Source organism: Zymoseptoria tritici, chromosome 19 (assembly GCF_000219625.1).
Source record: "Zymoseptoria tritici IPO323 chromosome 19, whole genome shotgun sequence".
Lineage (NCBI taxonomy): Eukaryota > Fungi > Ascomycota > Dothideomycetes > Mycosphaerellales > Mycosphaerellaceae > Zymoseptoria > Zymoseptoria tritici.
The window spans coordinates 74898-101163 of record NC_018200.1 but is presented as its reverse complement, the minus strand read 5'-3'; the positions used below and the strand labels follow the sequence as shown (position 1 = coordinate 101163).

Below are 26266 nucleotides of genomic sequence, written 5' to 3'. Positions count from 1 at the left end.
GCTCGTCGATACAGCCCAAGAAGGAGAAGGAAGAAGCCGAGGAAGCAAAGGAGCACATAAAAAAGGGACACCAACATCGCATAGAGGCTCGGTGTAAAGCGCTCTCGCACTAATGCATACAACCGCGCTACCGGACTCGGATGTACGCCCTTAAAGCGCGACGCTATAGCGGAGAGCATATCGACCATAATGGACGCGATTTGGGGTAAAAAGAAGCCTCCCAGGCCCAAAATCGTACTGCTATGGCTTTTCCTATGCCCGACCACCTGCCAGTGAAGGTAAGCGAGACGAGTAGCGACCGCACCTGCCGAGGCAGGTACGCCAGGCGTGCAGTAAACCCCATACGAGGCGCTCGTGAAGAAAAGAAGAAGAAACAGGGTGGAAAAAGAGCCCTCAAGTACCTAAAAAACTTTACCGGTCGCGGTGAAAGTTATAATAGACATGATAGACATTGGAGATTATCGCTCCTACACCTGTACGAGCGACTACGCTACCGAGCTTAGCTACACGCCTTTAAAACGCGACACTGCTACGGAGATAATATCGACTCTAGCGGATGCAAAATAGGGTGAAAACAAGCCTCCTAGGGCCAAAATCGTACTGCTATAGCTTTTCCTATGCCCGACCACCTGCCGAGGTAGGTAGGCCAGGCGTGTAGCACAGCCTATACGTAGCGTTCGTGAAGAAAAGAAAGAGAAACAGGGTGGAAAAAGAGCCCTTAAGTACCTGGAAAACTTCACCGACCACCGTAGTAGCTATAATAGATATGCTGGACATTAGAGAATACTCGGTTACGTAAGCCGTCCCGTGCTCTCGATAGAATGGCTATAAGAAACGAGACTAACTAGCCATCATGGCGTAGGCGTCGCGAATACCCTAAGAAACGTTGCCCTATCGCACCGATCGTCCGACCGCTCCTCGGTGTTGCTTTCCGAGGCAATGGCAGATGATATCGCTACGAACCCGGCACTGGAACCAGGGAGCACATAAGCCCTGCCTAGATCTACCGACACTAGGTTCTCGGTACGAGAATGCGATGTGTGGTTCTCGGCTCTAGCTGGCTAGAACAGTCTAAGAGGTGCGACCTTTCGAGGACGCGATGTTTCCTAGACTAAATTGGGAAGAGGGTCTGGTAAACAAATAATACTGAGCTACGGACCCTAGACGCATCCCTAGTCCTTATTTCCCTACCCTGGATTCTTCCACACCGTACGAGGAGCGATCCCGCCTTATTCTCGAGTTTCTAGATACTCAGCCGTCCTACGTGCCCGGAACGTACGATTACACCTTGCCCGCACTAAGGAGACTATCGAATATGGCCCTGGACTATGTGTGAACGGCATAATCAGCTGTAGTGCACTACTAGCAGCAACAATGTTTCCTAGACTAATAGTCTAGCAAACCCTCGAGAGCTTCAAATAGCCCACTCCCGTCGCCCCGGTATCGACGACGACTTGCTAACCTTTTCCTATACACCTTCCGAACACGCATCTGCACTCCTTACTTCCTATTTCCCTATTTGCGACACTAAGCTGCACATCGCTATTACGATGTCTTCTAATAACACTCTTAACAACGGCCTGGACGGACCCTCCCGTCGTAGCTATCTTAATACTCCTTCGGAGATTCTCCGCAACACCCTAAGCACCGGCGAGGCTTCCGGAACTAATAGCCCTATCTAGGTACCTTCCGATGCTCGCGCCTTCCGCGATAGCAATAGGATTCTATCAGCTCGCTTTGCGACTGATTCGACTGAAGGGTCGACTGATGAGGCTCTCCCTCAAGCCGAAGGGATTGCTACTGCAGCGACCTATAGTACAGTTCCTGCTCCCTAGCCTGCTAACATAAATATCGCAGATCTTGTTACTACCCTTACCGCGGCTACTTACAACAACAGAGCGCCTGCTTACCGTGGTCGCGTACCCTTCCCTAGAGAGCCTAGTACTCTATCCTTCGACGGCAAGGATGCCTCGACTTTCTTCCAGACTATGGCCGACTTCTTTAATTCGTACTTTAAAGGATTACGCACTCCTAATAGGGAAAGGATCCGACTTGCTGCTCGACACTCGGTACCGGATGTTCGAGCTTAGCTCGAGAGTCTTTTAGGCTTTAACAGCGAAAACTACGAAGCTTTTAAGGAAGAGGCTCTTTCCTACTATCGGTGCTATAATAGCTAGGTGTATAAGTACAGCCTCCCTTTCCTCGAGGAGCTGTGCGCAAAGGAAAGAGTCTAGGATGTCTCCGGACAGAAGGATAACTTGCGTTAGTACGTTATAACGTTCAAAGCGGTCTCGAAAAGGATACCTTTTAAACAGTGCAACGAAGTCGCTCGATACCACCTCTTCCTTAAAGGCTTGCCCTCCGAGGTAGGACAGGAAATTATAAACAAGCTCGAAGTGGACGTCTCGAACCTAGCCTCCTATACTTAGCTTCCTCTATTGTACGATGCGACACTTAAGTACGTTACAAGCCGCATAGCTTATTAGGAGTTGTACGGCAAGGGTAAGAGCCAGGTTACCAGCTAGCTTGTTAACTAGACTAAGAAGAGGTATCCGAAGCTAGATGCATCGAACGATGGAGTCTGGTCGTTACGCGTACTAAAAGAGAAGCTGCCGGACATAGAGGACCTGTCTAAAAAGCTTTCTAAGATAACTATTGCCAAGATTGAGCGTGCGAGAGCTGAGAGAAGTGCACGTATAGCTGTCAATCCACCTAGAGACTTTCCGAAGTCTTATATGGCTACGCTGTATACCGATGACACCCCTGATTCTCCCGAGTACTACTCGTACAATGTCGCTAGACCTGGACTAGTGCCCTATTAGTCGTCTAGCAGCTCGAACCCCTTTTACTAGGAAGCCTCCAAGTATACATGCTTTTATTGCTTTAAACCCGGTCATAGTGTTCACGAATGCAAGTACATGAACTACCTCCTAAGTGCGGGCTGGACACACCGCGACAGTGAAAAGAAGTAGTATATCGGACGAGAAGGTAATGTTAACAGACGAAAGGTGCAGTTCAGGAACTGGCCGGATCAGCCTAAGCTCCGGATAATAGCTCCCGCTATCGAGAAAGTATAGGGAAGGGCTATCACCTAGCCTGCCGATGCGAATATTAAGGATGCTAAGAAGTACTAGCCAGCCTATAAACTACCTATAGCTGCCTTTACTCCTCGGACACATGTACCGAGTACACCTCTTAACCCGGCACTTGTTCCTAGCCCTGTTCTACCGACCTTAAAACCTGTACCCTCGTTACTAGCTCAACCTAGTCACCTAGGCTAAGGCTTAGGTTCCCCTATAGGACCCGCACTAGCGACGAACATAAATAGAAACTAGTGCAACATCGTCGCTGGAAGTACGGTTCTTAAGGATCTGGTGTATATTGATAAGCGAGACCCCCGTGCCCCCTATGTGAATTAGATCCGTACTAACTCTCTGTCTACGAACGCTACGACTAGGCTAATAAGCACGACTAAGGGAAAGGAGCTAGCCGCCAAGCCGAGCAATAATACCAGCCGTGTTGTGAAGCCAAAGAAGACAGTGTCTATTAAGATCGATGCCTGCAAGATCCCTAACACGGAAGAGTATATGAAGGTAGTCGAAGAAGGCTCGCAGTCGATATAGGGCACTCTTACTAGTAATAGTGCATTTGATACCGGTGACCAGCCGCAGTCCGCAAACGATAGCCAAACCTAGGACCCTACTAGAAGCATAGATCTAGATCCTACCCCTCCTTCTTAGGGCTTCGTTAACCTCCCGCTGCTGAAGGAAAAGAAGAACCAGAAGCCTACTGCGACTAGAAAGGGTGCTTAGAGAAGGGACATTTACCTTCGAGAGCGACTTAACATAGAAAAGGTGCTGCTCGACAGGATACTAGCGTAGCCGTCTAATATCCCTGTTAGGGAGCTTCTCGCTGCCTCGCCTGCTATAGCTAGGGGACTTCTTAAGCGCTATGCTCGGAACTAAGAAGACTTCGTAATAGCTGCTAAGGAAGCCGGGCTGTCGATTATCGTTAAGGAGGACAACATTGCTGCTACTGCAGCATACTAGTACGATATAGATAAGCCGCTTCGTTCTTACGGGGTGCGAGTCGAGTTTGAACTTAGCAGTGCTACGGCTAAGCACATCCTGCCCTCTGGATTTTATGCACGTAATAGGTTCGTAGAAGAGATAGAAGACGATAACCCTGCTTTCCTCGGTCCTATAATTAAGGAGCTATATGTTATAATGCCCCCGAGACTGATGCAGGACCTGTACGAAGACCCTAAGGACGCGCGGTTGTCCTTTAACGACCGAGACTATGTTATTATACCCTTACCCGTTGTAGAATGCATTGTCGGTCCGAAACGACATAGGGAGCGTCGTGCTATAATTGACAAGGGATCTAAAGGGAATATTATAAGCTAGTCTACGGTAAAGCGAGCGGGTGTTAGCATACGCACCTGCCGGCTAATACAGATGAATACGGTTAGTAGCTGTGCGGATTTCCTAGGTATTGCAGAGCGGGTACCGATCGAGGTTATAGGAGTCCTTACCTACTCGTCGTTTCTTGTTGCACGGACTGCACCTTTCCTTCTTAGCCGACTATGGACTAGACAGGTGCGGCTCAGATCTGTAAACTGCGACGACGGGTCCCTCGAGTGTACAATCGCGACACCGGATGGAACAACAATTACCTTTACTAGAGTTAAGGGATACGGAGACAGGTACGGTCCGACCGAGGCATTCTACACAACCAAGCCCGAGGAGTCGGGAAACGAGTAGGCTGCCGACACCCCGGTAACGCGGTAGCATCATTTAACTATCCGGAGGATCACTTGCAGTCGTCCGGAACGAGACTACTAGTCGAAGTCGACCCGAAACCTTTCCCAGACCCCGGGTCTAGCAAACATTTCCTTAGCACCTAGGATAAAGTAAGGGCTTAGGACGAGTTCCGGACCATTACCTCGACAAAATACACCATTAATCCCTCGGATATAGTCTAGGAAACCACCTTACAAGCTCGAGTAGCGTCGCTAATCATTAAGTGGGCGGATATTCTTTAGTTAGATTACCTCTAGCGAAAAACGGAATAGGAGGTAGGATCCGCTCCGAATACATACACCATATACAAACGCAAGGCGGATAAGATCAGACCCGTTAATGGTAGTATTCACGACACTAGCAGCAAGCCCCCTAGTAGTACTTTCAACTGGCAGCAGAGATGTCTTGAAAATAAGGCCAAACTCACACCGAGCACGCACCCCTAGGATAACAAGTACCTTATCCCCAAGTTTTCCGACATCGAGAAGGGTTCGAGACTTACCCCTGAACGCATGAACAGCTTTAAGACTACAATCGAACTAAAGCCGAAAGAACTCGAGCTTTTTTATGCCTATCTCTTCCGACGAGAGAAGTCTCTTGCTTAGGATTTCTTATATGTCGGTCGCCTTAACGAGGATGTTTCCCTACTAGTAGAGATCCGCACGATTCCGCATAAGGCCTGGCAGTGTAAGAACTTCCCTATTCCCGCAGCCCTCGAGAAGGTAGTAATACAGATGGTTAGTAAGCGAGCCCGTAATGGAGTAATCGAGCCATCCTGTAGTGCATACCGGAACCCCTGGTTTATCGTGCAAAAGAAGCTAGACAACCTAAAGCCACTAAAAGCTAAGGACCCTATGCCGGAAGGGGAGAGTGTCCAGGAAAAGAAGGAGGAGAAGAAGTACCGACTTATTAACTCAGCTACAGAAGTAAACCGTGTCACGCTAAGGGATGCTAACATGCCACCGGACGCAGACTCCTTTTCTGCAGACTTCGCAGGCTACACTACTACCTCGCTTATAGACCTCTTCTCTAGATACGACCAAATACCCCTAGCCGAGCACTGTCGGGACCTTACCTCCTTTTATACACCGCTCGGGCTGTTTAGGCACACAGGGATTCCTATAGGCGGAACGAATTCGGTCGCTCAGTTCCAAAGGATTATGACCACTATCCTTCAGGAGCACATAAATCACCGAGCTCGCCCCTTTCTGGACGATATTAGAGTTAAAGGTCCACGCACTACGTACGATGACGAGGAAACCGAGCCCGGCATCCGACGTTAGGTTGCTGAACATGTTACGAACCTTAACGTAGTCCTTACCGACATTAAGAGAGCCGGACTCACTATATCAGCTCTTAAGTCGCGATGGTTCTCGACAGGGGTACTAATTGTCGGGTATGTTTGTGATGTGCATAGCCGTTACCCTAATAAAGCACGAGTCGTTAAGATCACCGAGTGGCCTGCTCCAGACAACCCTAAGGAGGTTCGAGTATTCCTAGGCGTAGTCGTGTACTTCCGCATCTAGATTAAGAAGTATGCACAGGTGTCAGCTCCGCTATACAATCTACTAAAGCCTAATGTGTGCTAGTATTGGACTGCCGAGCATAACGCATCGATAGAGAAATTGAAGAAGGCTCTCGTTACTACACTAGCTCTTAAGACTATAGACTACGTTTCGGGAGGACAGATCATCCTTGCTGTTAATGTATCCGGGGATGGGTTCGGAGCAGTCCTTATGCAACGAGATGTCGACAACTACAAGACAAGACACCTATCTCGGTATAAAAGCGGCATCTAGAAGCCGAACGAGCGAAAGTTCGATACTAGGAAACTTAAGTGTCTCGGTGTTTTGAAGGCATTAAAAAAGCTAAAGCACTATCTCTACAGTGTTTACTTCCTACTTAAGCTAGACGCGAATACTCTAGTCCATTAGTTAAACCGACTACCGACCGACTTGCCTAACGTAGTAATAACAAGGTGGCTTTTATAGATACGACTGTTTGATTTCGATGTAAAGCATGTTCCCGGCCGACTGCACACTACTGTAGATGCGCTGTCTCGACGACCGCGTACTCAGTCCGATAACATTAACGAGGAGCATAAGCAGGACTACGAAGAAATAATTAACAGCACGCTATATACAGCGTACGCGAATCGTGTCGAGGCCGAAGAGATTACCCCTACTCTAGAAGAGGAGCTTGTTCGGAGCAGTATTAACAGCTTCCTCTCGGACTTCCACTACGATATGGCATACTACCTCCTAACCCTTCGACGACCGGTAGGAGTAAACAGGAACAGCTAGTATGCCTTTAAGAAACGGGCATCTCGCTACCTAGTTAGGGAACGCTGCCTATAGTATTAGAAAAGAATTAACAAGCCGCTGTGTAGAGTTATCGACAAGGAGTCTAAGCAGAAGTCGATTATCCGTACCCTCTATAGGGACCCTACCTCCGGCTACAGAGGGCGTAAAGGGACCTACATAAAGATCGCTTGTCGGTATTACTAGCAGGGACTGTATAAGCAGGTCCGAGATTTCGTCGGAAAGTGCCCCAAGTGCCTTCTTCGATCGTCTAGACTAGCGAGTATATCGGAGCTGCACCCAAGATACAACAGCTATATTGGCGAGTCGTAGCATGTGGACGTCGTTTATGTCGATAGCTCCGGAAGCATTATCATAGCTAGGGAGTCTCTCTCTAGATAGCCGGAAGGAAGGATCGTAAACAAGGGGCAGAATTAAGGTGTAAGCTTAAGGCAGGTCGCGAAGTTTCTTTTTGAAGACGTCTTTTTACGCACTAGAGCCTATAACCGGATCTTCTTTGATAGAGGGCCTGAGAACTACGGCGATGTGCCTCAACTGCTAGCTTAAATAGATACAAACCTTAGTCGTGTGTCCGCCTACTACCCTAAAGCGAACAGTCTAGTCGAGCGTGGACATCCCAACATCCTAGACGTCCTCTCGAAGTGCACGCAGGGCAAGCTAAAGGGCTGGAGGTCCTTTTTCCACGCAGCACTATAGGCAGACCGCACTACTGTTCGCAGGTCTACGGGATGTACGCCGGCAAGTCTTTTCTATGCATTTAATGTCGTCCTACCTATTGAGCTACGGTACGACACTTGGAAAACGATTAGCTAGAAGATAGTGCGTACGACCGAAGACTTGCTAGCCGCTCGAGTAAGGTAGATCTTCTGCTCTAAGAAGGATGTTAGAGAAGTCACCGCCCTGCAGCGCAGGCTACGAGATGCCTAGAAGGAGTACTAGGATATAAACTATAATGTCGACAACAAGCCGCTTAAGAAGGGGCAGCTCGTGCTGTTAAAAAGAGGCGAGCGAAAGTCTACCTATAAGAAGCTGTCCTTTCGATAGAAGGGGCCCTACCGAGTAATAAGTATAAGCCTGGACACCGGTACCTACAAGATTGCAGAGCTAGACGAGGCACAGCTCCAAGGCACATAGTCTAGGGACATACTTCGGGTAGTCCCTGCTAACTACCTCGAGCATATTAATAAGCTCGAAAAGCTAACACGCGGGGACTTGAACCCTAAATAGCTTGCAAGTGTTAAGAGTAAGGATAAAGAGCCGGCATTACCTTAGGGCGGCGACCCTGCCGCTGAATAGTATAGGGAACCGGCTCCCGGACCTCCGAACATCGTGCAGGGGGTAAGGGAATCCTCGCTGTCCCCGGAAGAACGATCACAGTACCTAAGAATCTAAGTGCGGCTATAATTCGCATTAAAATGTTTCCCAGACTAAGGGTCTGGCAAATATAGCGACGGATGCTCTCGGCTTACTATGGTTGTTTCCTAGACCGGTGGTCTGGCAAAGGCTCCGCTCGCTCTCTCGGGCAAACATTATTATTACCCAAAGAGACACACACATTTCCTTGTGTTGAAGTAAGCTCTTTCGCTTATAACAAGACCCCCGGCACGACATCATCTCCGTCCTCGCCGCCATCCATCTAATAGACCGACACCGCCAAACTCTTCCGCACTACAATTACTAGCGCATTTACGAAGAACAATTACGAGCAAATTCACGCACACAATTACGAGCGAGCAGCTGCTGTTATTGCCTCCTACCGGCGGACATCTTTTAAAGGCTAGTACTGCCGGATAGGCCTAGTTATTTGCCAGACTATTTAGGGAAAGGGGTCTAGTAAACATTTGCGAAGGATAGGACATTGCCTAGGTGTCTCTGCTAGCTACGACTAATCCACTATTGTTTAGAGCGTACTAAACATACGTTCTCTACCCTAAAGGGGAGGGAGTTACAATTCACGAAGCTTAGTCACCCTTTCGGACATTTAGGGGCTAGGCTGCCTTTTTCTGGACAATTATGCACATTCTGCCACAATTACGAGACTGCTAATGCGAAACATTTACCGACACAACAATCACCGACACAACAATTACAGGCCTTTCCTAACAATTACGAGCTCTTCTAACAATTACGAGTACAAGTACGCACACAATTTACGAACTAACAATTACTAATACAACAATTACCGACATAACAATCACAGGCCTTTCCTAACAATTACGAGCTCTTCTAACAATTACGAGCACGAGCACGCACACAATTTACGAACAAGCAAGGGACCCGCTTTCTACCTACTCGCCCTACTTAAAAGCCTTAATCTTCTCTACACCTCCGACTTCCCTACAACATCTACTACATCTTCTTTCTTTCCTATCTCCTTGCACCTCCCCTAACGACTCCTTTTCCTCCTAGACGAACCTTATCTGCGTCCTCGCAGACCTTCGACCTAATTAAACATCCTCCACAAGCCCCCCTCGACATACTTACCAACCGAGCGCATTAGCGCAAAACAATACACATACTAACCAAGCGCATTAGCGCAAAACAACACACATACTACCCGAGCGCATTAGCGTAAGAACAGCTTCGAAACGATACGAGCGCACCGAGCGTACACAACATACCTTAACAACGAGCGCAACTGCGCATACTACTACCGACATAGACAACATCCTGGCTCGCCTCCGGAGCGCACCCTTAACAAACAATAAAGAAATGCGTGTAGCCTTCTCGACTACGTAGAACACTAGAGAGCTAGGAAAACTCGAGAGTCTCCTTAAGAGCATGCTAGACGCGGACCGCGAGCGAGTAGTGTTAGACTTCGTTAATACCTTAGAATTAGGATTAGAAAAAGTAGTAGAGTTTGTAGCAGGCATATAGGATTTCGTACGAATAAACCGGGTCCCTATTACCTTAGGAACCGGGAGGATCACGGGACAGGACAGTATTGCAGCTGCTTATCCGAGGCTGGTGGCGGCAGCTACGGATAGTAGGAGGACCCGAAACCGTAAGAAGGGCATTTACGACGCCCTCACAAAAGAATGGGGACAGGACGTGATAGATGCAAACCCGGAACTAAGGCAATACGTGTACAAATCCGAGAACATAGCGAAAGAGATTCGAAAGCTGTCTTCGAAGTACAAGACTTGGTCCGATAAGGGTACGACAGTGGCTATGCTTGTTTTACGAGAATACATTCGTCGGTATAGTCAGGGCGCTAGATAGGGTTATGTAGATCCGAGAGGGACTAAGTATACTACTAAGGACTTCTTTACAGTCGCTAAACTAGGAGGAATCGATCGCCCTACACAGGAGCAGATTGACATCGTGCGTAACACGTACAACCGGCACATAGATAGTCGTGGGTGGATGGTGCCCTACAAGCCTAAGGGGAAGGAGAAGGAAATTGCGTCTGGATCTAACACTTAGAAGCAGATTGAAGCACCTCCCGCTATAAGTACGAGGTCTAAAACTAAGGACAAGCCAGCCAATCTCGGCAGTCTTCCTATGCGCGGTACCCCTTCCGAGAGTAGCTCTGGCCGCCCCCAAATACCCTACTCCGGCAGATCTATTTCCAGCCCTGGTCTCGGAGGGAGTATCTACGCGAGTCCTGTTGTTCGCACTACGGGAAGGGCTCGCTTAGTAAGTCAGGCAGTAACTGAAACACAGATCGCTCTCGGCATGCCTATTACGGAACCTACGAACACGACCTGTGATTGTAAGGACGCCTCACCTCAAATTATCGCTACGATTAATAGCCTAAGGAAGTGTAAAAGGTGCAGTAAAGAATAGAGTAGCAGTATGAATCACTTCAGAACAGACTCGATTTGATACTCTCTCGGAAGGAGGAGATTCTACGTATCCTTATACTACAGGCGCAATCTGGCTCAAACGAGCTCAAAAGGCCCTAGTAGGGGTGCATATGCCGCTAAGGCAGGGGATCAGATGCCGATTGTCGGTATTCGGCGGAGGCAGATGTGACATAGCCCCCCTCCTTGCGCAGAGCGTCGCGCTCTGAACGGTTTCACCTCGAGTGAATTCTTTTTGGTGTTTGCCAAGTTTAATAGCCTAAGGCCTTAATTAGGGTCCACTGCGGCTTTAAAACCTAGGCTCGGATCCCTCGAGTTCTTCTCTTCTTCAACAACCTTGTGCAGACTTAGTAAGTGTGACTCAATCCCATCCGAAGGCCAAACAGGTCCAAAAGTGCCCCCCTAAGGGGCATTTGTAGCCTGTATGGTGCTAACGTGGCGTTCAGTTCCTTTCTAGCCCTATTTTCCACCGGACGACCTCGAATTTCATCGAAAAACCGCCATTCTTACCAAACGACCCCATCCGCGACCGAACGAGCCTATCATGACGCAACCCGCCTCCATCGCGACCTAACGCAAGCAATTCGCCGCTAACGGCATCTTCAAGGGCAATCCGTGCGTTAACTGCCTTAACAAGCCCTCAAACAAGGCCGATTTGGCCCAGTTCTGCCTCTTTGCGCGCGAATCGCCGGACAAGTAGGCAGCTAATGATGAGGACGAATATCACCTAAAGTGTCACAATTGCTCTAACCGCGATTGTTTCCAGGTATGTACACACAGGGTCAAAAGGGGGCTTTCGGGGGCTAATGTAGTCAAAAGATGCCGGAACTAGTCAAAGGCGACATCACGAGGGCCAATAAGCTCCGCAGGGCCGCCATTGCCGCCGATGGTACCGGAGCGATAGCTGCGGCGGCTTGTTCGGCCTACAAGGCGGTCTACGTGCGCATTAAGGGGTATATGTAGTTAGTTCGGGTCTGTTTGGCTCCGTTAACCCCCTTTTAGGCGCTTCAACTCCTTCACCGGTGTCAACGGCCTCTATCTGCACCAAGGCAAGGCCGAATTCGACCAGACGGGACCGCTTGTGCTTAGAAAGCGCGAGAAGTTGCTCGCTAAGGAGGCTGTGAAGCGAAAGAGGGAGCTTGTGAGTATTTGGGTCCCTTCTTGCCCAAAAGTGCCCTACTAACCCCAACAGGGTGAAGACGTGCCTAACACCCCCCGCAAGCGACTTATTCTGGCCCAAGGATCCACCGAGGACCGCCTAAGGCGTCGCGTTCGGGCCCTTTCGGCCGCTCTAGACACCGTCCACACCCGTGCGGGCGCCAAGAAGGGCTCGAAGGCCTCTGTTGTAGAGGGAGTGCTCCGTCCGACCGAGTACGACCTCTCTAGGGACCTTGAGCCTAAGGAATAAGCATGTAAGCGCTTTTTCGTGTTTCTTTTGTCTCTTTTAGCCTCTTTTAGGCTCGTTTCAGGACTAATAGGCGCGGTAACGCCCGGGTTGTTTCTTTTTGCTGCGACTTAGCGACTTATGGATTAGATGGAATCAAAATGACTTTACTGTGCTCGATTGTCTCTCGTTGTGTGATAATGTCGTCCTTAGGGGCCCGTTTGGCCCCTAATTTCCCCCCCTAGGATTTCATTAGATTGAAATTCTTCTAAGGTAGAGAAAATTCTTAGGTAACTAGGAACCGGACTAAGGAGTTAGTGTGGTGTTAACTGGTGTCATTTGGGCCTTAATAGTAACTGATAACGCGTTTGTATCTCTATCGTGCTGGTCTACCGCCCTTAGTACCTCCCGTGCTTCTATTAAATGCTCTCATCGCAGCAGGGCTAATGTGAGTCGCAGGTTCCCAAGTGTTTTCAGACGCGGGCCAGCCCTTCCACGCGATCCTGTACATCCATCTGCCGTGTTGTTTCTTACGCTTCAGGATCTTGTCTACTACGTAAACGTCGGGTTCCTCCAATCGGATCTCCTTTGGGCTATTCTGGGCCCGTTCGGTGATTTTGGCAGGTTTTTCCTCCTCTAGCAGGGAGATGTAGAATGTAGGATGGATATTTATCGTTTCCGGCAGTTCCAGCGTGTACGCGACGTCGTTCACGACTCGCTTGATCCTATATGGGCCGACATACTTATGATCGAGCTTTTCCGACGGCCGGATGGACTTCAAATATCGAGTAGAGAGGTACACACGGTCGCTAACCTTGTATGTTTTCGCAGTTTTGCGAGCATTGTAGTATCGTGCGTGTCTCTCCTGTGACGCAGCTAGTCTTTTATATAGCGTTTTCTGTAGGCCGATTACTCTATGCGCTATTTCCGCCGCACTAGGAGCTTTGCCCTCCAATTAGGGCAGGTCGGGCCATCTGGCGGCAATTGGATCGCGAACGTTACATGCTTGGAATAGTGTTACCCCTGTTGTCGCATGAACGCTATCGTTGTAAGAGAATTCGGCTACCGACAGCATCTGTGCCTAGTCGTCCTGTTCGTAGTTGTAGTACACTCGTAGGTATTGCTCTAGCGTTTGGTTCTAACGTTCCGTCTGACCGTCCGTCTAGGGGTAATATGCGGTGCTTAGGCCCCTTTGGACCCTAAGGTGGTAGCAAAGCGTGCTCTAGAACTTGGATATAAGGATTAGTCCTCTGTCGGACGTAATTAACTTAGGAGTCCCGTAAAGGCGGAAGATTTCTCTTAGGAAGACCTCCGCGAGGGTTTCGGCGTTAATGTCCTTCCGTATAGGAATGTAGTGGGCCATTTTGGACCACCTGTCTATGACGACGAGGATTAAGTTATATATGTGCCCTATGAACGTACTTGGGGGCAGATCGGTAATGAAATCCAATGTTAGGTCCTCCTAGGGCCCGTTTGGTGGAGCTTCCGCATAGAGTTCTCCATATAGGCTATGTCGCTGTAGCTTCGCCCTGTCGCATGTCTAGCAGCTGTTTACGTAGTCCTTAACGTATTTTCTTATGTCTGGCTAGTAGAACGACTGTTGCAACAGCTCTAGGGTCCGTTCAAACCTAAAGTGGCCGGCCAGGGGATCGTTATAGCACTAGCGGAGGGCTGCTAGGCGTACTAGGCCCGTAGGCACGTATAGTTTCCGTTCGTAGAAGAGGAATTCGCCCTGTATAGCCTACCTTTGGGTCTATTCCGGCGGATCCGGGTTATTTATCGCTAGTTCGACTGTCGATGCCATAGGGTCGTGTTTCAGGCTTTCGCGTATTATATCAATCAGCGGGGAGTCTGATAATTCTTCCATTAGAGTGCTCGCTATTATGTACGTTTTGCTGCAGTAGGTCCTGGCGAGCTGCAGATGGTAGGTTATAACTGCTATTATAGACCGAACGGGGCTAGATTCGGCCGTTATTCCTTCGGACAGACCTAGTTAGTGCCTAAGGGTGTCTAATGCAGGAGCACTGTCGCTTTCGTTAATCCACCGTCCCGAGTGGTCCCTGTCTTCTAAGTCTAGGCGTCTGCTTACTCCGTCCGCGGCGGCATTAAGCGACCCCGGGTTGTACGTTGTGCGGAAGTCGACGTTTGACAGCTGCTCTGCCCATCTTGCCTATCTTCGGCTCAGTTGCTTGGTTGTTATGAACCATTTCAGGTTGTGATAGTCTGTTAAGACCTCAATTTGGTGCGAAGCGCCCTTAACGTAGTGTCTCTAGTGCTTGAAGGCCTTAACTATAGCGAGAAGCTCTTAATCGTGTGTGTTATAGTTCCTTTCGGCCGCGTTTATCTTGCTAGAGAAGAAGGCTACTAGGTGCTAGTGCATTTTACCCTCCGTTTTATGCGGTTGGGATAGTACTGCCCCGACGGCGAACCTAGAGGTATCTGTTACGACGCGGATGGGCAGTTTTAGGTCGAAATGCCGCAAGATAGGCGCTTTAATAAACCTGGTCTTTAACTGCTGGAATGCTTGTACTACGTTAGGTAGGAGTTCGAAGGGAACTGATTCCTCCTTTCTCTGTCGGTGTCCTCCTTTAGCACTATTTGGGCCCCTCTCTATTAAGCGGTTTAGTAGGCCAGCTATGCGGGAGAATCCCTTGATAAACTGGCGGTAGTAGTTCGCAAATCCGATGAAGATGCGAATGTCCCTAACTAAGGCCGGAAGGGGCTAGTCAGCGATAGCTTAGATCCTTTCTGCCTCTATTTCGACCCCGTTTGGGGTTACTACGAACCTAAGGTAGCCGACTTGCCGCTTAAAGAACTCGCACTTTGACAGTTTAGCAAAGAGTCGGTGTCTTCTGAGTCTCTCGAGGACTATCCTGACGTGTTTCTTGTAGCTTTCGGCGTCTTGTAAGTATATCAAGATATCGTCGAGGTATACTACAACATAGTGGTCTAGCAGGCCCCGGAGGGCGTGGTTTATATATCCTTGGAACACTGCTAGGGCGTTGGTCAGCCCAAACGGGACCACAGTGTACTCAAAGTGGCCATACCTCGTCCGAAAGGCAGTTTTCCACTAGTCACTCTCCTTAATTCGGATGCGATAGTACGCGTCTCGTATATCCAGCTTTGTAAAGAACTTTGCCGGCGCTAACTGGTCTAGAGATTCCTAGACGAGGGGCAGGGCGTGTCTATTCTTGATAGTAACGGCATTAAGGGCCCTATAGTCGACGCACAGACGTAGGCCACCGTCCTTTTTCTTTACAAAGAGGATGCCTACCCCCGCTAGGGAGGTCGAGGGGCGGATCTACCCCTTCTCTAGGCTGTCGGCGAGGTAGTTGCGCAGAGTCTCCAGTTCTGTTATAGAGAGGTTGTACAATAGGCCGTACGGGGCCTCCTTACCTTCTTCGAGGTCGATACTGAGCTCATTCGGCCCCGTCTCGGGGAGAAGGGACTCGTTTCCTTCTACGAAAACGTCCGCGAAATCCGAGAATTCGCTTAGAAGTTCCGGTTCTTTTGGCGCGTCGTCTGTGCGTTAAGCGGCAAGGGCCCAAACGCGCCCTGACGGGATGCCGGAGGCGTCCTTCTAGAACTCTTTAGGTAAGACGAGCCTAACCGGCCTCTATTGTCTGCCTTTCGTCCCCTTCTAGGTAATGCTTTTGCGGATGAAGTTCACCCTCGGGTTCTATCGTTCTAGCTAGGGCATGCCGAGGACTAGTTGGAACCCGTAGATTCTTCCGACTACGAAGGTTTCTACACATCCTCTTATGTGTCCTTAAGTGTCCGTTACTTTGAACGGGACGCGGCATTCTCCCTAAACAGCCATCCTCTGGCCGTTTAGTGCCACGTATTAGGCCGTTTGCCCCAACTCGGGGCTCAGGCCTAGCTCTTTAGCTGCCATGTTGTCCATAAAGTTGCTTTGCGCTCCGCAATCGAGCAGTGCTCGGAGTGTCTTAGTCCCATTAGGACCCTGTATCTCCACTTTAAGGCGTATCAGCCCTTCCCCTGTAGTTCGGGGAATTCCTCCTAGCTCGGCAGCCTTTCTTTAGGCCTCTAAGTACTAGACTTAACCCGCAGCGATTAGAGGAGATCTACTGCGGGCTCTCCCTTTCCCCGACTGGTCCTTGTTAGGGCATTCCTAGCGCTGGTGGCCCTCTTTGCTACATATCCAGCAGGCGGTGGCCGACTTCTCCTTATTAGCTGCCTTCGGGGGGGTTTTGGCCCTTCTCGGCCTACTCGGGGGCTTGTTGTTTTTGTTTGGGCGCCTTCCGTTAGTCTCGTCGACTAAAGTCTTCGCTAAGCGCTTTTTGTTGAATTCCTGTATCTGTCGGTACGATATGTTGGCTCGTTCCTCCGCATCTACGAGGGTCGTAAGGGTAACTTGGCCCTGTTCGAGCCTGTTTCTGACCGCCGGGGTAAGAGCTCCCTTAAATTTATAGATCATCCTAGGAATGTCGGTGTAACCGATCTTATCCTACTGTTCTTTTAGGTAGTTTATTAGCCCGGTTAGGGTCTTGTCGCCCTGTTTGGCCTCTTTAATGTTGTCCATAGCTCTTTGGGTGCGTTCGTCTTTTGTACCTATAGAATCTAGTATCACGAGCTGCATGTCGCTCCATGTTAGCCGAACAGGTGCCTTATCGAGAAGGTGGCGCTTCTAGTACTACTTTTGGGGTCTCGCCATCTATTCTTTAGCGAATTCTATCTTTTCTTCGTCGGTGGCTATGCTAGCCCGGTTGATTGCTCGGTTAATGTCTTCCTGCTACTATTCCTAGTCGGCGCGGTTCTTTCCCTCGAAGATGTAGGGATTCCGGGCCTTTGGGAGCGCGTTCTTAGGGATGGATGGCCGAACCAGGGCATCGGGCAGGACAGTAGGGATAGATCCGTTCTGTACCTAGGCGATGCGGTCCCTTATGGCCTTGTTGCATGCCTAGAGAAGGCTAAGCTGGAGGAGGCGCTCCTGTCTGGCGGTGGCGGCCTCTTCCTTGCGGATTTGTTCATTAATGTCGTCTTCTTCTCCCTCAGGTAGAGTGTCTTCTTCCTGTGGAGGGTTCTCCAGTTCTTCTTCGCCCTCGTTGGCGGCATCCTGGTGCCCGATAGGTTCTTCCGGGTTTTTAGGCCCGCCTTCGGCGTCTTCGTCGTCGCCAACGGCAGTCTGAGTGGAGGTTTCTATAGTCTCCGGGTCGTTAGCGGGTTCGTTCGTACGGCGACGGGTACTCTTACTCCCTAATAGGCCGGGACGAGACGAAGCTATCTCGGAAGTAATTCGTCGTGCTGTAGGGTAGATCGAATCGTGTGTAAAAGGTGCAGTAAAGAATAGAGTAGCAGTATAAATCACTTCAGAACAGACTCGATTCGATACTCTCTCGGAAGGAGGAGATTCTACGTATCCTTATACTACAGGCGCAATCTGGCTCAAACGAGCTTAAAAGGCCCTAGTAGGGGTGCATATGCCGCTGAGGCAGGGGATCAGATGCCGATTGTCGGTATTCGGCGGAGGCAGATGTGACAGGAAGCTTCTGCTTTCGCAACGTCTTGCTACCCCGAACCAGCTATTTCGATGCCTGCAGCTGCTATATCCGGACAGTACGAAGCTAAAGGAGGAGTGCACGTTCCTGTGCTATAATCATGCGAGGGACCTGCTTCGATACTTCGGAATTAAGGTAAAGACCGGGAATGTAATGGCAAAGAACAATACGCTCTTCAAACTTACTACCCTTAAGTACGATACGTACAAGCTTAGCCAGCTGAAGACAGGTTCCGAGACGTACAAGATGTAGTTTAAGGATGCTCGTCCGTCTCGACTATCGGACTTCCTTAGGCCGTACCGCTTCGACAATAACGTCCCACGTAGAGAACTCGGCCAGCTCAACTTTGACGGCTTCTTTAACAAGGCTCGCCAAGCGATGTACTTAACGGCCGGTTAGGAGAACGAGTTCAAGAGAAATGGCACGCTTAACATTCCCCTCTTCGCGTAGATCGGACAGGACAAGGCCCTTTGCAAGATTATTAATAAGGAAATGGACATGTACTTGTAGCATTAGCGCGAAATTAATAGCTAGCCTAACTACGGATGGCTTCGCACGATATGCTACTCTCAGATCTAGCAGCTTATCCGCTAGGACATCTTATACTGGCTGCTATATGTTCTTCTGCGAGGTAACTATAAGCACCGGCTGGTGTCATACCTATACTACGCTAAAAGCACTAAGAAGGGCGACAACACTACCTTTAAGCACATCGACCTTACGGTTAGCCGCATAGTCGAGGAGAATCGCGGTATTAACTAGATTTAAGGTACGGTCTCCTTAACAGACGAGGGCAAGAAGGACTGCACGGTGCTCGTTAAGAGGATGCACGAGAAGGAGATCTTTTAGGAATAGTACTAGTAGATAAGGGCTAACAACTACGCAGACGGAGCAGTATAGAAGATTAATAATACGGTGCTGCCGCAACACTTCCTAGATCGCTATAAGCTTAAGTAGGAACACGTTCCTTGCAAGGCATTTAATGTTCGCATTACGGTTCCGCATCTGCTATATAGTGTCGACACCAAGGCAGAGACCGAACGTCGCACGATTCTTCCCTAGTTCGTGGCTGTATATATAGATAGTTCTCTCGAATGTGCCGAAGCTAGTAACTAGGAGATGCTGCGCAAAGCTTACATAGACCTAACCGCCCCCGACAAGACACCCTCCGGTCTTATTAACAAGTACGGCAAGATTCCTTACGCCTTCCCTACGGCTGTGTCTTTAACACCTAACAACTACATCGCTACTGCACTTGTTGCTTACGAGAAGTAGGAGAGCCCTAGAGTCGTCGTCGAACTAGAGAAGCTTATACGCCTCAATATTGTCGATCTAAGGGCATAGATTAAGAAGCAGCGGGATGCGACTGTAGCTCGAGTGAAGGCAAACTATAAGGACATTAAGTACGCGGAGAGGAATACGTTCGGTAACCGATCGTACTACAACGCTAAGGACAAGCACCCGACCGACTTCTAGAAGTACTAACCTCTACTAGCTAAAGTCGCTCCTGACGATGTAGACGACAGGGAACGTGAGCTGCTTAGGTAGGGAGATACGGACATCGCAGTACCCTAGGAAGTCCCCGACTCACTTATCGGCAAGGATAGCAAGCGCGTACCTGGACGCGACATGCAGTAGGAGGATAGTACTTAGCGATAGGTTCATAATGTTTCCTAGACTAAAATCCGCATCGGGTCTAGGAAACATTTAGTGCGAACAGGACATAAGGAGCGGCTGTTTTCTGCACTAGCGCTTGTTTTGAGGTTCTTTTTTCTTTTTTTGTTATTTCTTTTGTTTTGTTTCTTTTGTTTTGGCTGCAATGCATGCGATAGACATGCGTGGTGGGTGCAAAACCCGAGGATGGGGACAGTCTACGTTAGCAACAAGTTAAAAAGGACGACGCTAGTGCTAGATCTGGAGGGTTTTTACGCTATAAGCGTACACAATAGTATAGTTTAGGTTCTTGCAGTGTCTGGGTCAGACACTACAGGAGGGGGACGGATGTAGTAGGGAATATCGCACTGTCACGTACGGTCTGTATCTAGCTTCAGCTTCGTGTGCAGGTCGGAGGACTATCAGGACATCGACCTCCGGAAGGACCTTAGATACGCACACGAGGCCCAACAGTACAGAGCACTTAATACTACCTCTTTTGCCCCCCTACCTTTCACTCTAATTGTACAGTTTACCGCCCTTTTTGCCCCCTATGCTACTCCATACCTCCGTACTGCTACTATCCGCGGGAGATCGGAACCTTTGGAAGTTCCCCCCTCACAAGATTAGTATCTCTTTAACTATAGAGAGCTCCGGTAGACTATAGGTAATTGCGCTAGGATCTATATTGTTCCTTAACGACATTAACGGCGGAGCTATTAGAAGCTTGTTCTTATTGCCCTTACGAGCAGCGCTACGATAGGTCTTATAGATCTACTTCTAGACTTAAAAGTCGGCTAAGTCTTAACTAAACTACTTCTCCTTATATAGACGGTATGTTGTTATCTAATTACTATCTAGCTTTTAATTAAAGTTTATAATAAGCTACTAGTTATAGTCCGAGACTACTAGTTAGTCGAGGTTACTACTAGTTAGAGGAAGTAGATCCTTAGCCCTAAGACGGCGTATACATTCTTCGTACGTACGAGCTTACTGTCCGAGTCTAGATAATCTACGGTTATTAGCATCGAGATCTAGCTACTATATGCTTTAAGAGCGAGGTAGCGGTAGTCGTAACGACGGCGGAGGTAGTTATAATAACGATAGGGGTAGTCGTAATAAGGATGTTAGTAGACGGAAGGAGGAGGCTAGTAGACGGAAGGAGGAGGCTAGTCGTAGCTCGAATATATCGCCGGGGTTAGGTAACGAGTCGCGGTTACCGCCGTCCGGTAGTAACGGAGTATAACCGAAGCATACTATTGCGTGTTCGGTATCGTAGAGGATAAAACTACTACGGAACATATCGTAGCCTCTATTAATATACTACTTATTCTCGGTCTATAGATTAACATCGAGACTACTATTATTATAGTAGTTATAGGTGTCGTTACCTCGTAGACCTTAATTAAGTAGATACGTACGGGGATAGTAGTAAGTCTTATAGTAGAAGTATTCGCGATTATCGTTCTAAGAGGGTTACGCTACTAGACCTTATACTACTTCTACGTCTAGTACTAGCGCCGACTCTACTTTACCGGTACGGTTATAGTAGCGTTCGGCGCGGTTACGTATAGAGATCTGTCTTCTTAAAAGGAGTGTTCTCTACGTTAATTAAGTACCGAGCGGGTAGTATAGGGGAGGTACCTTAGGTAGTGCGGCGGCTAGTCGTATAGGTGTAGGTATAGGTATAGCTAAAGGCGCAACTTCCTAAAGTTGTCTACCTCGCCTCTCGAAACTATCTATTACTATAGCGCTACGCCTCTATAGCTTTCTAGGCCTAGTAGTCTAATTTAGTCTAAACCCTAGGTTTACGCCGCGGTAGACTACGTATCGAGCTACGCGCTTCTTACGACCTTTACGGCTATCGATATAGTAGTCCTTTATATACTAGTAAGAGCCGTCCTTATATTAAATTATACTAGGGTAGGCGGGGTCGTAGTCGGATTCGAATTCTTCTTCGACGTTAAAAGGTACGTTAGGCGTATCTATTAGCGCCTTACGCTTCTCTCTACCTAGTCTATCTAGCGGATCGTTACTACTAGAAGGTGCGATAGTAGCTATAACTACGTTGTTGCTAGACTATAGTATAGACGATAGTAGTTGTCGGTAGTAGTAAGGTCGGTAATAGTAAGGTCGGTAATAGTAAAGTTATTAATAAATTAAGAGTAGGACGGCAAACGAGTAGAAGGTTCTTTAAGCTAAGGAAACTACGGACTATAAAGGCTAAGCCTTCTTTATAGGCGGCCCGCATACTACGTAAATGTTATACGTAAATATAAGACTATATATATAGGTTGCCGACTATTGTACTTACTTAAAGTCTTACTTATTATAGAATTGTCTAGCGACCCTCCGGGGGGCCTCCGGCGGCTACTACGTAGAGCTTTTCTTTACGCCTACGGCGGGCCTTAGAGTATCGCATGTTAGTAGTATACATTTATAATGTGCTGTTGTTTACGTAGAATGTAAGAGGTAACGTTAGTAGTAAGATTTTAGCACGCGTAGCAGCTATTACGCTGCGCGTAATTTACTCCTTTATGGATTTAGCTAATTAGCGCATGCGCCTGTGGCAGTTTTGAGCCCCCCAGCCCGGTTAAATGCGGCGGTTAATTGGGCACTCGCTCACGGGGGTCGTTCAGTCGCAAGCTCCTTCACTTAAACCCCCCACCGCTCTGCGCCAATGAATCTGCGCTAACATGCGCCAGGGGAAAGTTGGACCAAATGCCCAGATTGTTCTCCTCTTTCGTGCTCCAAATCATCTTATCGTGCCTTTGCTGCACTTGGCCATCTCTGTCGGTGTAGAAGCGAGCTTCACAGGCATAAGAAATCGGCATAGCAGTCGCTTCGATACAAAGCTACAGGTCTTTCGCAATAAGAAGCAGATCGGCGGAGAAGCCACCCTCCGGATCCAAGGCAAGATCCAATCAAGCATTGCACCGAGTCTGGGAAACCAGATGTTTGACAGGCTCGTAAATCCAAGCAGATGCCAGTCCCTTGCTTCCACAGCCTATAGACCAAGTCATGCGCTCGGACCAGTCGCGAGATACGCAGTCAAACACAGACCCGTTCCTTGTGGACGCGATCTCCACCATATGCCGATCTCCACCACATGCCCCACTCGACCTGTGCAGCACGTTGCATTACTCCGAAGCGATATGAGTCCTTACGGCTCGAGGAATAATGTAGCAGTTGTAGATCTCGGCGATAGCTTGCATGTCTTCCTCTTTTGCGGCTCGAGTGAACAGTCCAGACGCTAGGTTTGATGCGGCGATGATCCGTATCGTTGTCCATCGCGGCTGTGAGTCGTTGGTGTTTCGCAGAGGTTTTTCTTTAATGTCTCGGGGGAGAACTAAGTCTGAAATGCCTTGAGTCAAGGCGGGTGTCGAACTGCCACGAACATTGTAGACGACGCTTGTCCTTGAAGACATCAACTGATTGTGCAGAATAAGAACAAGAGTGTGTAGCAAACACAGCGAGGGATGTAACCAGTTGTTGAGACAGTTACTCCTTCAAACGCCTGCTAAAACAAGAATCCCAATTCGCCCGCAAACCCCCCGAATGGTTCTATTCTGCCGTCCCTTGACGGAATGTCGCTTTGCCAACTGCCTGCAACGTCCGATCTGACCTTCCTTCTCGGACCTCGGTTCTCCTCCCCTAAATGTCCCCCTTACAGCAAACCCATCTTGCCCAAATATTCCGTCGGACTCAACCTGGCACACACATTCGGCGCGGTATAGTTCGTCGGCCAGCACACCAAGAGGTACGCCGCATCGCCCCGGGGCGGCATCCCGTATCGATAATCCTCCCACGTATCGTCTTTGCCCAAGAACCCGGAGTAATCGTGGAGGTCGGGGAGGTCGAGGCCGGCGAAGAGGAGAGCTGCTTCGAGGCGGGAGTCGGAGCAGGAGTAAGGACCCTTGCGTAAGAAGATGGGGCATGAGCTAGATCCTTGCCAGTGCCAGCTTGCTGCGCCGACGGTGCGGTGGAGCCAGGTGAGGTTGTAAAGTCGTACGGCACGTACGGCGGCGGCGGCGGAGGTATGGGTGTTAGGTGGTGCGGCCGGTTGGGAGGAGTCGGATTGCGGAGTGCTAGTTGTTGAAGTGTTTCTCGAGCCGGTCGTGGGTACGCCAAAGGGCAAGGCTCGGAGGGCATCATCGGCTGGGTTGTTGTTGTTGCCGGCTTGATCGCGCTGCTCTAGAGCATGCCTTTTCATCCACTCGAGGGCGGAACTTCGTATCGTCTTGGCGCTGGGACGTTTCTCATTGGTTGTCCTGTCGAGTTCCGCCACGGTCGGGAGGCGATCATATACTTCCCTCGCCATGGTCGTTACGCAAAGAGGACTGGTGCAAGATCCGTTCGAGAACTCCGACATTCGCTCTTTCAATCCGTCCAGACTGGACTGTAGGACCAGAATGTTTTCCTTGCGCTCTTGCAGTGCGGACAACAAAGCATAAGAAGTGAGTGCGAGGAGGGTTAGGAGACCATACTCCTGCCGAGCGAGCGCAATGCTCGCTTTAGCCGAGGAGGAGAGCAGGCGGATAAGCGATCGTTCTTTTACATCGACCAGCGAGGGGAAGTAAGATTGGCCTTGGGTAGCCGCCACTGCTATTCCATATATTTCCTCGGTAATCGTCCGCATCTGCGCGTTTGACTCGAGGTGGAGGGATAACAAGGTCGGGAGGTAGAGATCCAAGACCGCAAGCTCAAATCGCAGGTGGTCGATTATGTCGTCCACGAGGCTCGCTAGCTGCGTCACCCCGTTGGCATGCTCCGCCGGCTGAACAAGGAGCGCCTTGCATGCCCTGCTGGTGTAGGAGCTCGCGACTTGGGCAAATGCCCGACGTATCCACGAGTCGTCCTTCTCTTTTGTCGCTGGCGGCCAGCTACATGCCTCCATCTTTGCAACTCACGCGCCGATCTCTTGTCTTCCTGCTGCCAATGATTCCCTGATTTCTTCTCGAGCCCTTCCTCGAGCCTCCAGCTCTTCGCCGTACATTTGGAGCACGGAGAGCCAAAAGCGCGCCTCTGATTTGTCGGCTTCTTCCTTCAATCCGCTTAAATGTTTGATTCTAAGCGGAGGTAGAGTTATCCACTCTATCCACCTCGATGGCAATTGGAAGGCGATTTTGCTCAAGGCGAAGGCGTCGCTCGGTCGAATGATTAGAGCGAGCTCTGGCTCGGATCCGGAACGCACCTTCTCGTGCGGCCGCTGCTGTACAAGGCAGGGAATTTCTACACAGCTTAAGAAAAGAATGCAGGAAATTATCGCGAGGAGCCGCGCTCAGTCCAGCCCTATGTTCTGGTCTCGGTGGTCTATTTGGGAGTCGAGAGAGTCTTTCCTCATCTCTCTTCAAGCATTCGAGTTCGGAGAGCAGGGAGCGGATTTCCCCACGTTGGCGTTTCCGAGGTGGACGATGCGCTCGAGGATTCGGAAGGTGAGTAGGATGCGTCGCTGTCGGTCATCGTAGTCCAGGATGAAGTGGATGCGGGAGAACTGCTGGCGGCCATAGTCAATGGCTCGGTCGATGTGGCGCCGGATGGGGACGTGAATCGTGAAGAAAAGGAAAGCAAAAGGAACAAGGTGTGTGATAAATATACTTGGCCTCGACTCTTTGTAGTTATATCGCATTGCATTTTATTGCCTTGGGTGCAGACAATGGAATCCTAGCCGCGACGGTGCAAGGCCCAAGGTTCAATCTGTGAATGGCGGCGTCGCCTTTTGCCTTCCCAGGAGAGAAATCGAAGGGAAGACAGCAGTGGCGACGACATGTGGACTCACAGTGCCTCTGCAGCCGCTGGACCCGGTAGTATGCCTTTTTGAAGTGCCTCAAAGCCGCAGCGCTTCGAGTTGGTGTTCAGCGGCGCGGCGCAGCTCTTCTGCCCGGAGCTGGACCTTGGTCAGACTGTCGACTCTTGAGCAACCTCGAGTCATCGCCGGTACGCCTCCGAAAGCGGTGAGCGCGAGGGCCAGCATGGGCCAGCATCTGCTGTTCCGTCCGGAGCCGCAAGTGCTCTGAGCGTACACCTCGCTTGAAGCTTGAAGCTTGTTCAGGGCGGCCAGTCACGCCAGCTGAGACAGGAGTATGTTCACCACGGCAGGTTGCGCACACTCTGGCGCATTGCTTGCGACTTTTTCGTGATTGCTCGATGTAGTAACTCTTCCTGAAAGCCAGTGATCCATCCGACTGCGCGGGTTCGCACCGGGATGGTTAGCGTTATGATCCTACTCCAACTCATCTTCGTGATTAAAAGAGGCAGCTTGAGCGTATCTGGCACACGGCGCGTGCTCGGCTGGCAATCTGGAAGGGTCCTCGCCGAGTTGAGAGACGCAGAGCTATACAATAGCATCAACTCTGTGGTCAGGTGGCTACCGTGTTCTGGGCAAATTCCATCTTCATCTGCTTGCTTGTTCTGTATATCCCGAGCTGACCTCGCCGCCGGACCGCAACATTGTGTTCAGCTACGCTCAGACTGTCCTACTCCTCCCAGTCGGCCGCGGAATGTCAGCCCCGCGGTCTTATTCTCCAGGCTCTGTCCCGTCCTCTGCTGCTTCTTCCCAATCTCCGGGCAGCACGAACCCACCACCTGGTTTTTGGCAGAGCACGAGGTGTCCCGTCGAGTTCAAACAAGCTCCATCATCGGTCCACTCCGGCTCCGTCGTTGTTTTTGTTGTTGTGGTGGCGGTGTGAATGGACATCGCGAGGAAGCGGAGGATGGTAGCCGCGATGAAAAGGGAGGAGACGCCGAGCACGATGGCGGCGAGGAGCTCTGGATCCGAATG

General features: G+C 49.8%; 1 protein-coding gene across 1 annotated transcript; it reads right to left on the bottom strand.

Annotated features, from left to right (window-relative positions):
* Positions 1 to 22136: 22136 nt before the first annotated feature.
* On the bottom strand, positions 22137 to 24382 carry MYCGRDRAFT_97929 (uncharacterized protein; the record flags this gene model as incomplete). Its single annotated transcript, XM_003846947.1, has 3 exons — positions 22137 to 22340; positions 22549 to 22608; positions 23207 to 24382. 3 exons carry the CDS (start codon positions 24380 to 24382, stop codon positions 22137 to 22139), a joined length of 1440 nt encoding a protein of 479 aa, XP_003846995.1.
* Positions 24383 to 26266: the final 1884 nt, after the last annotated feature.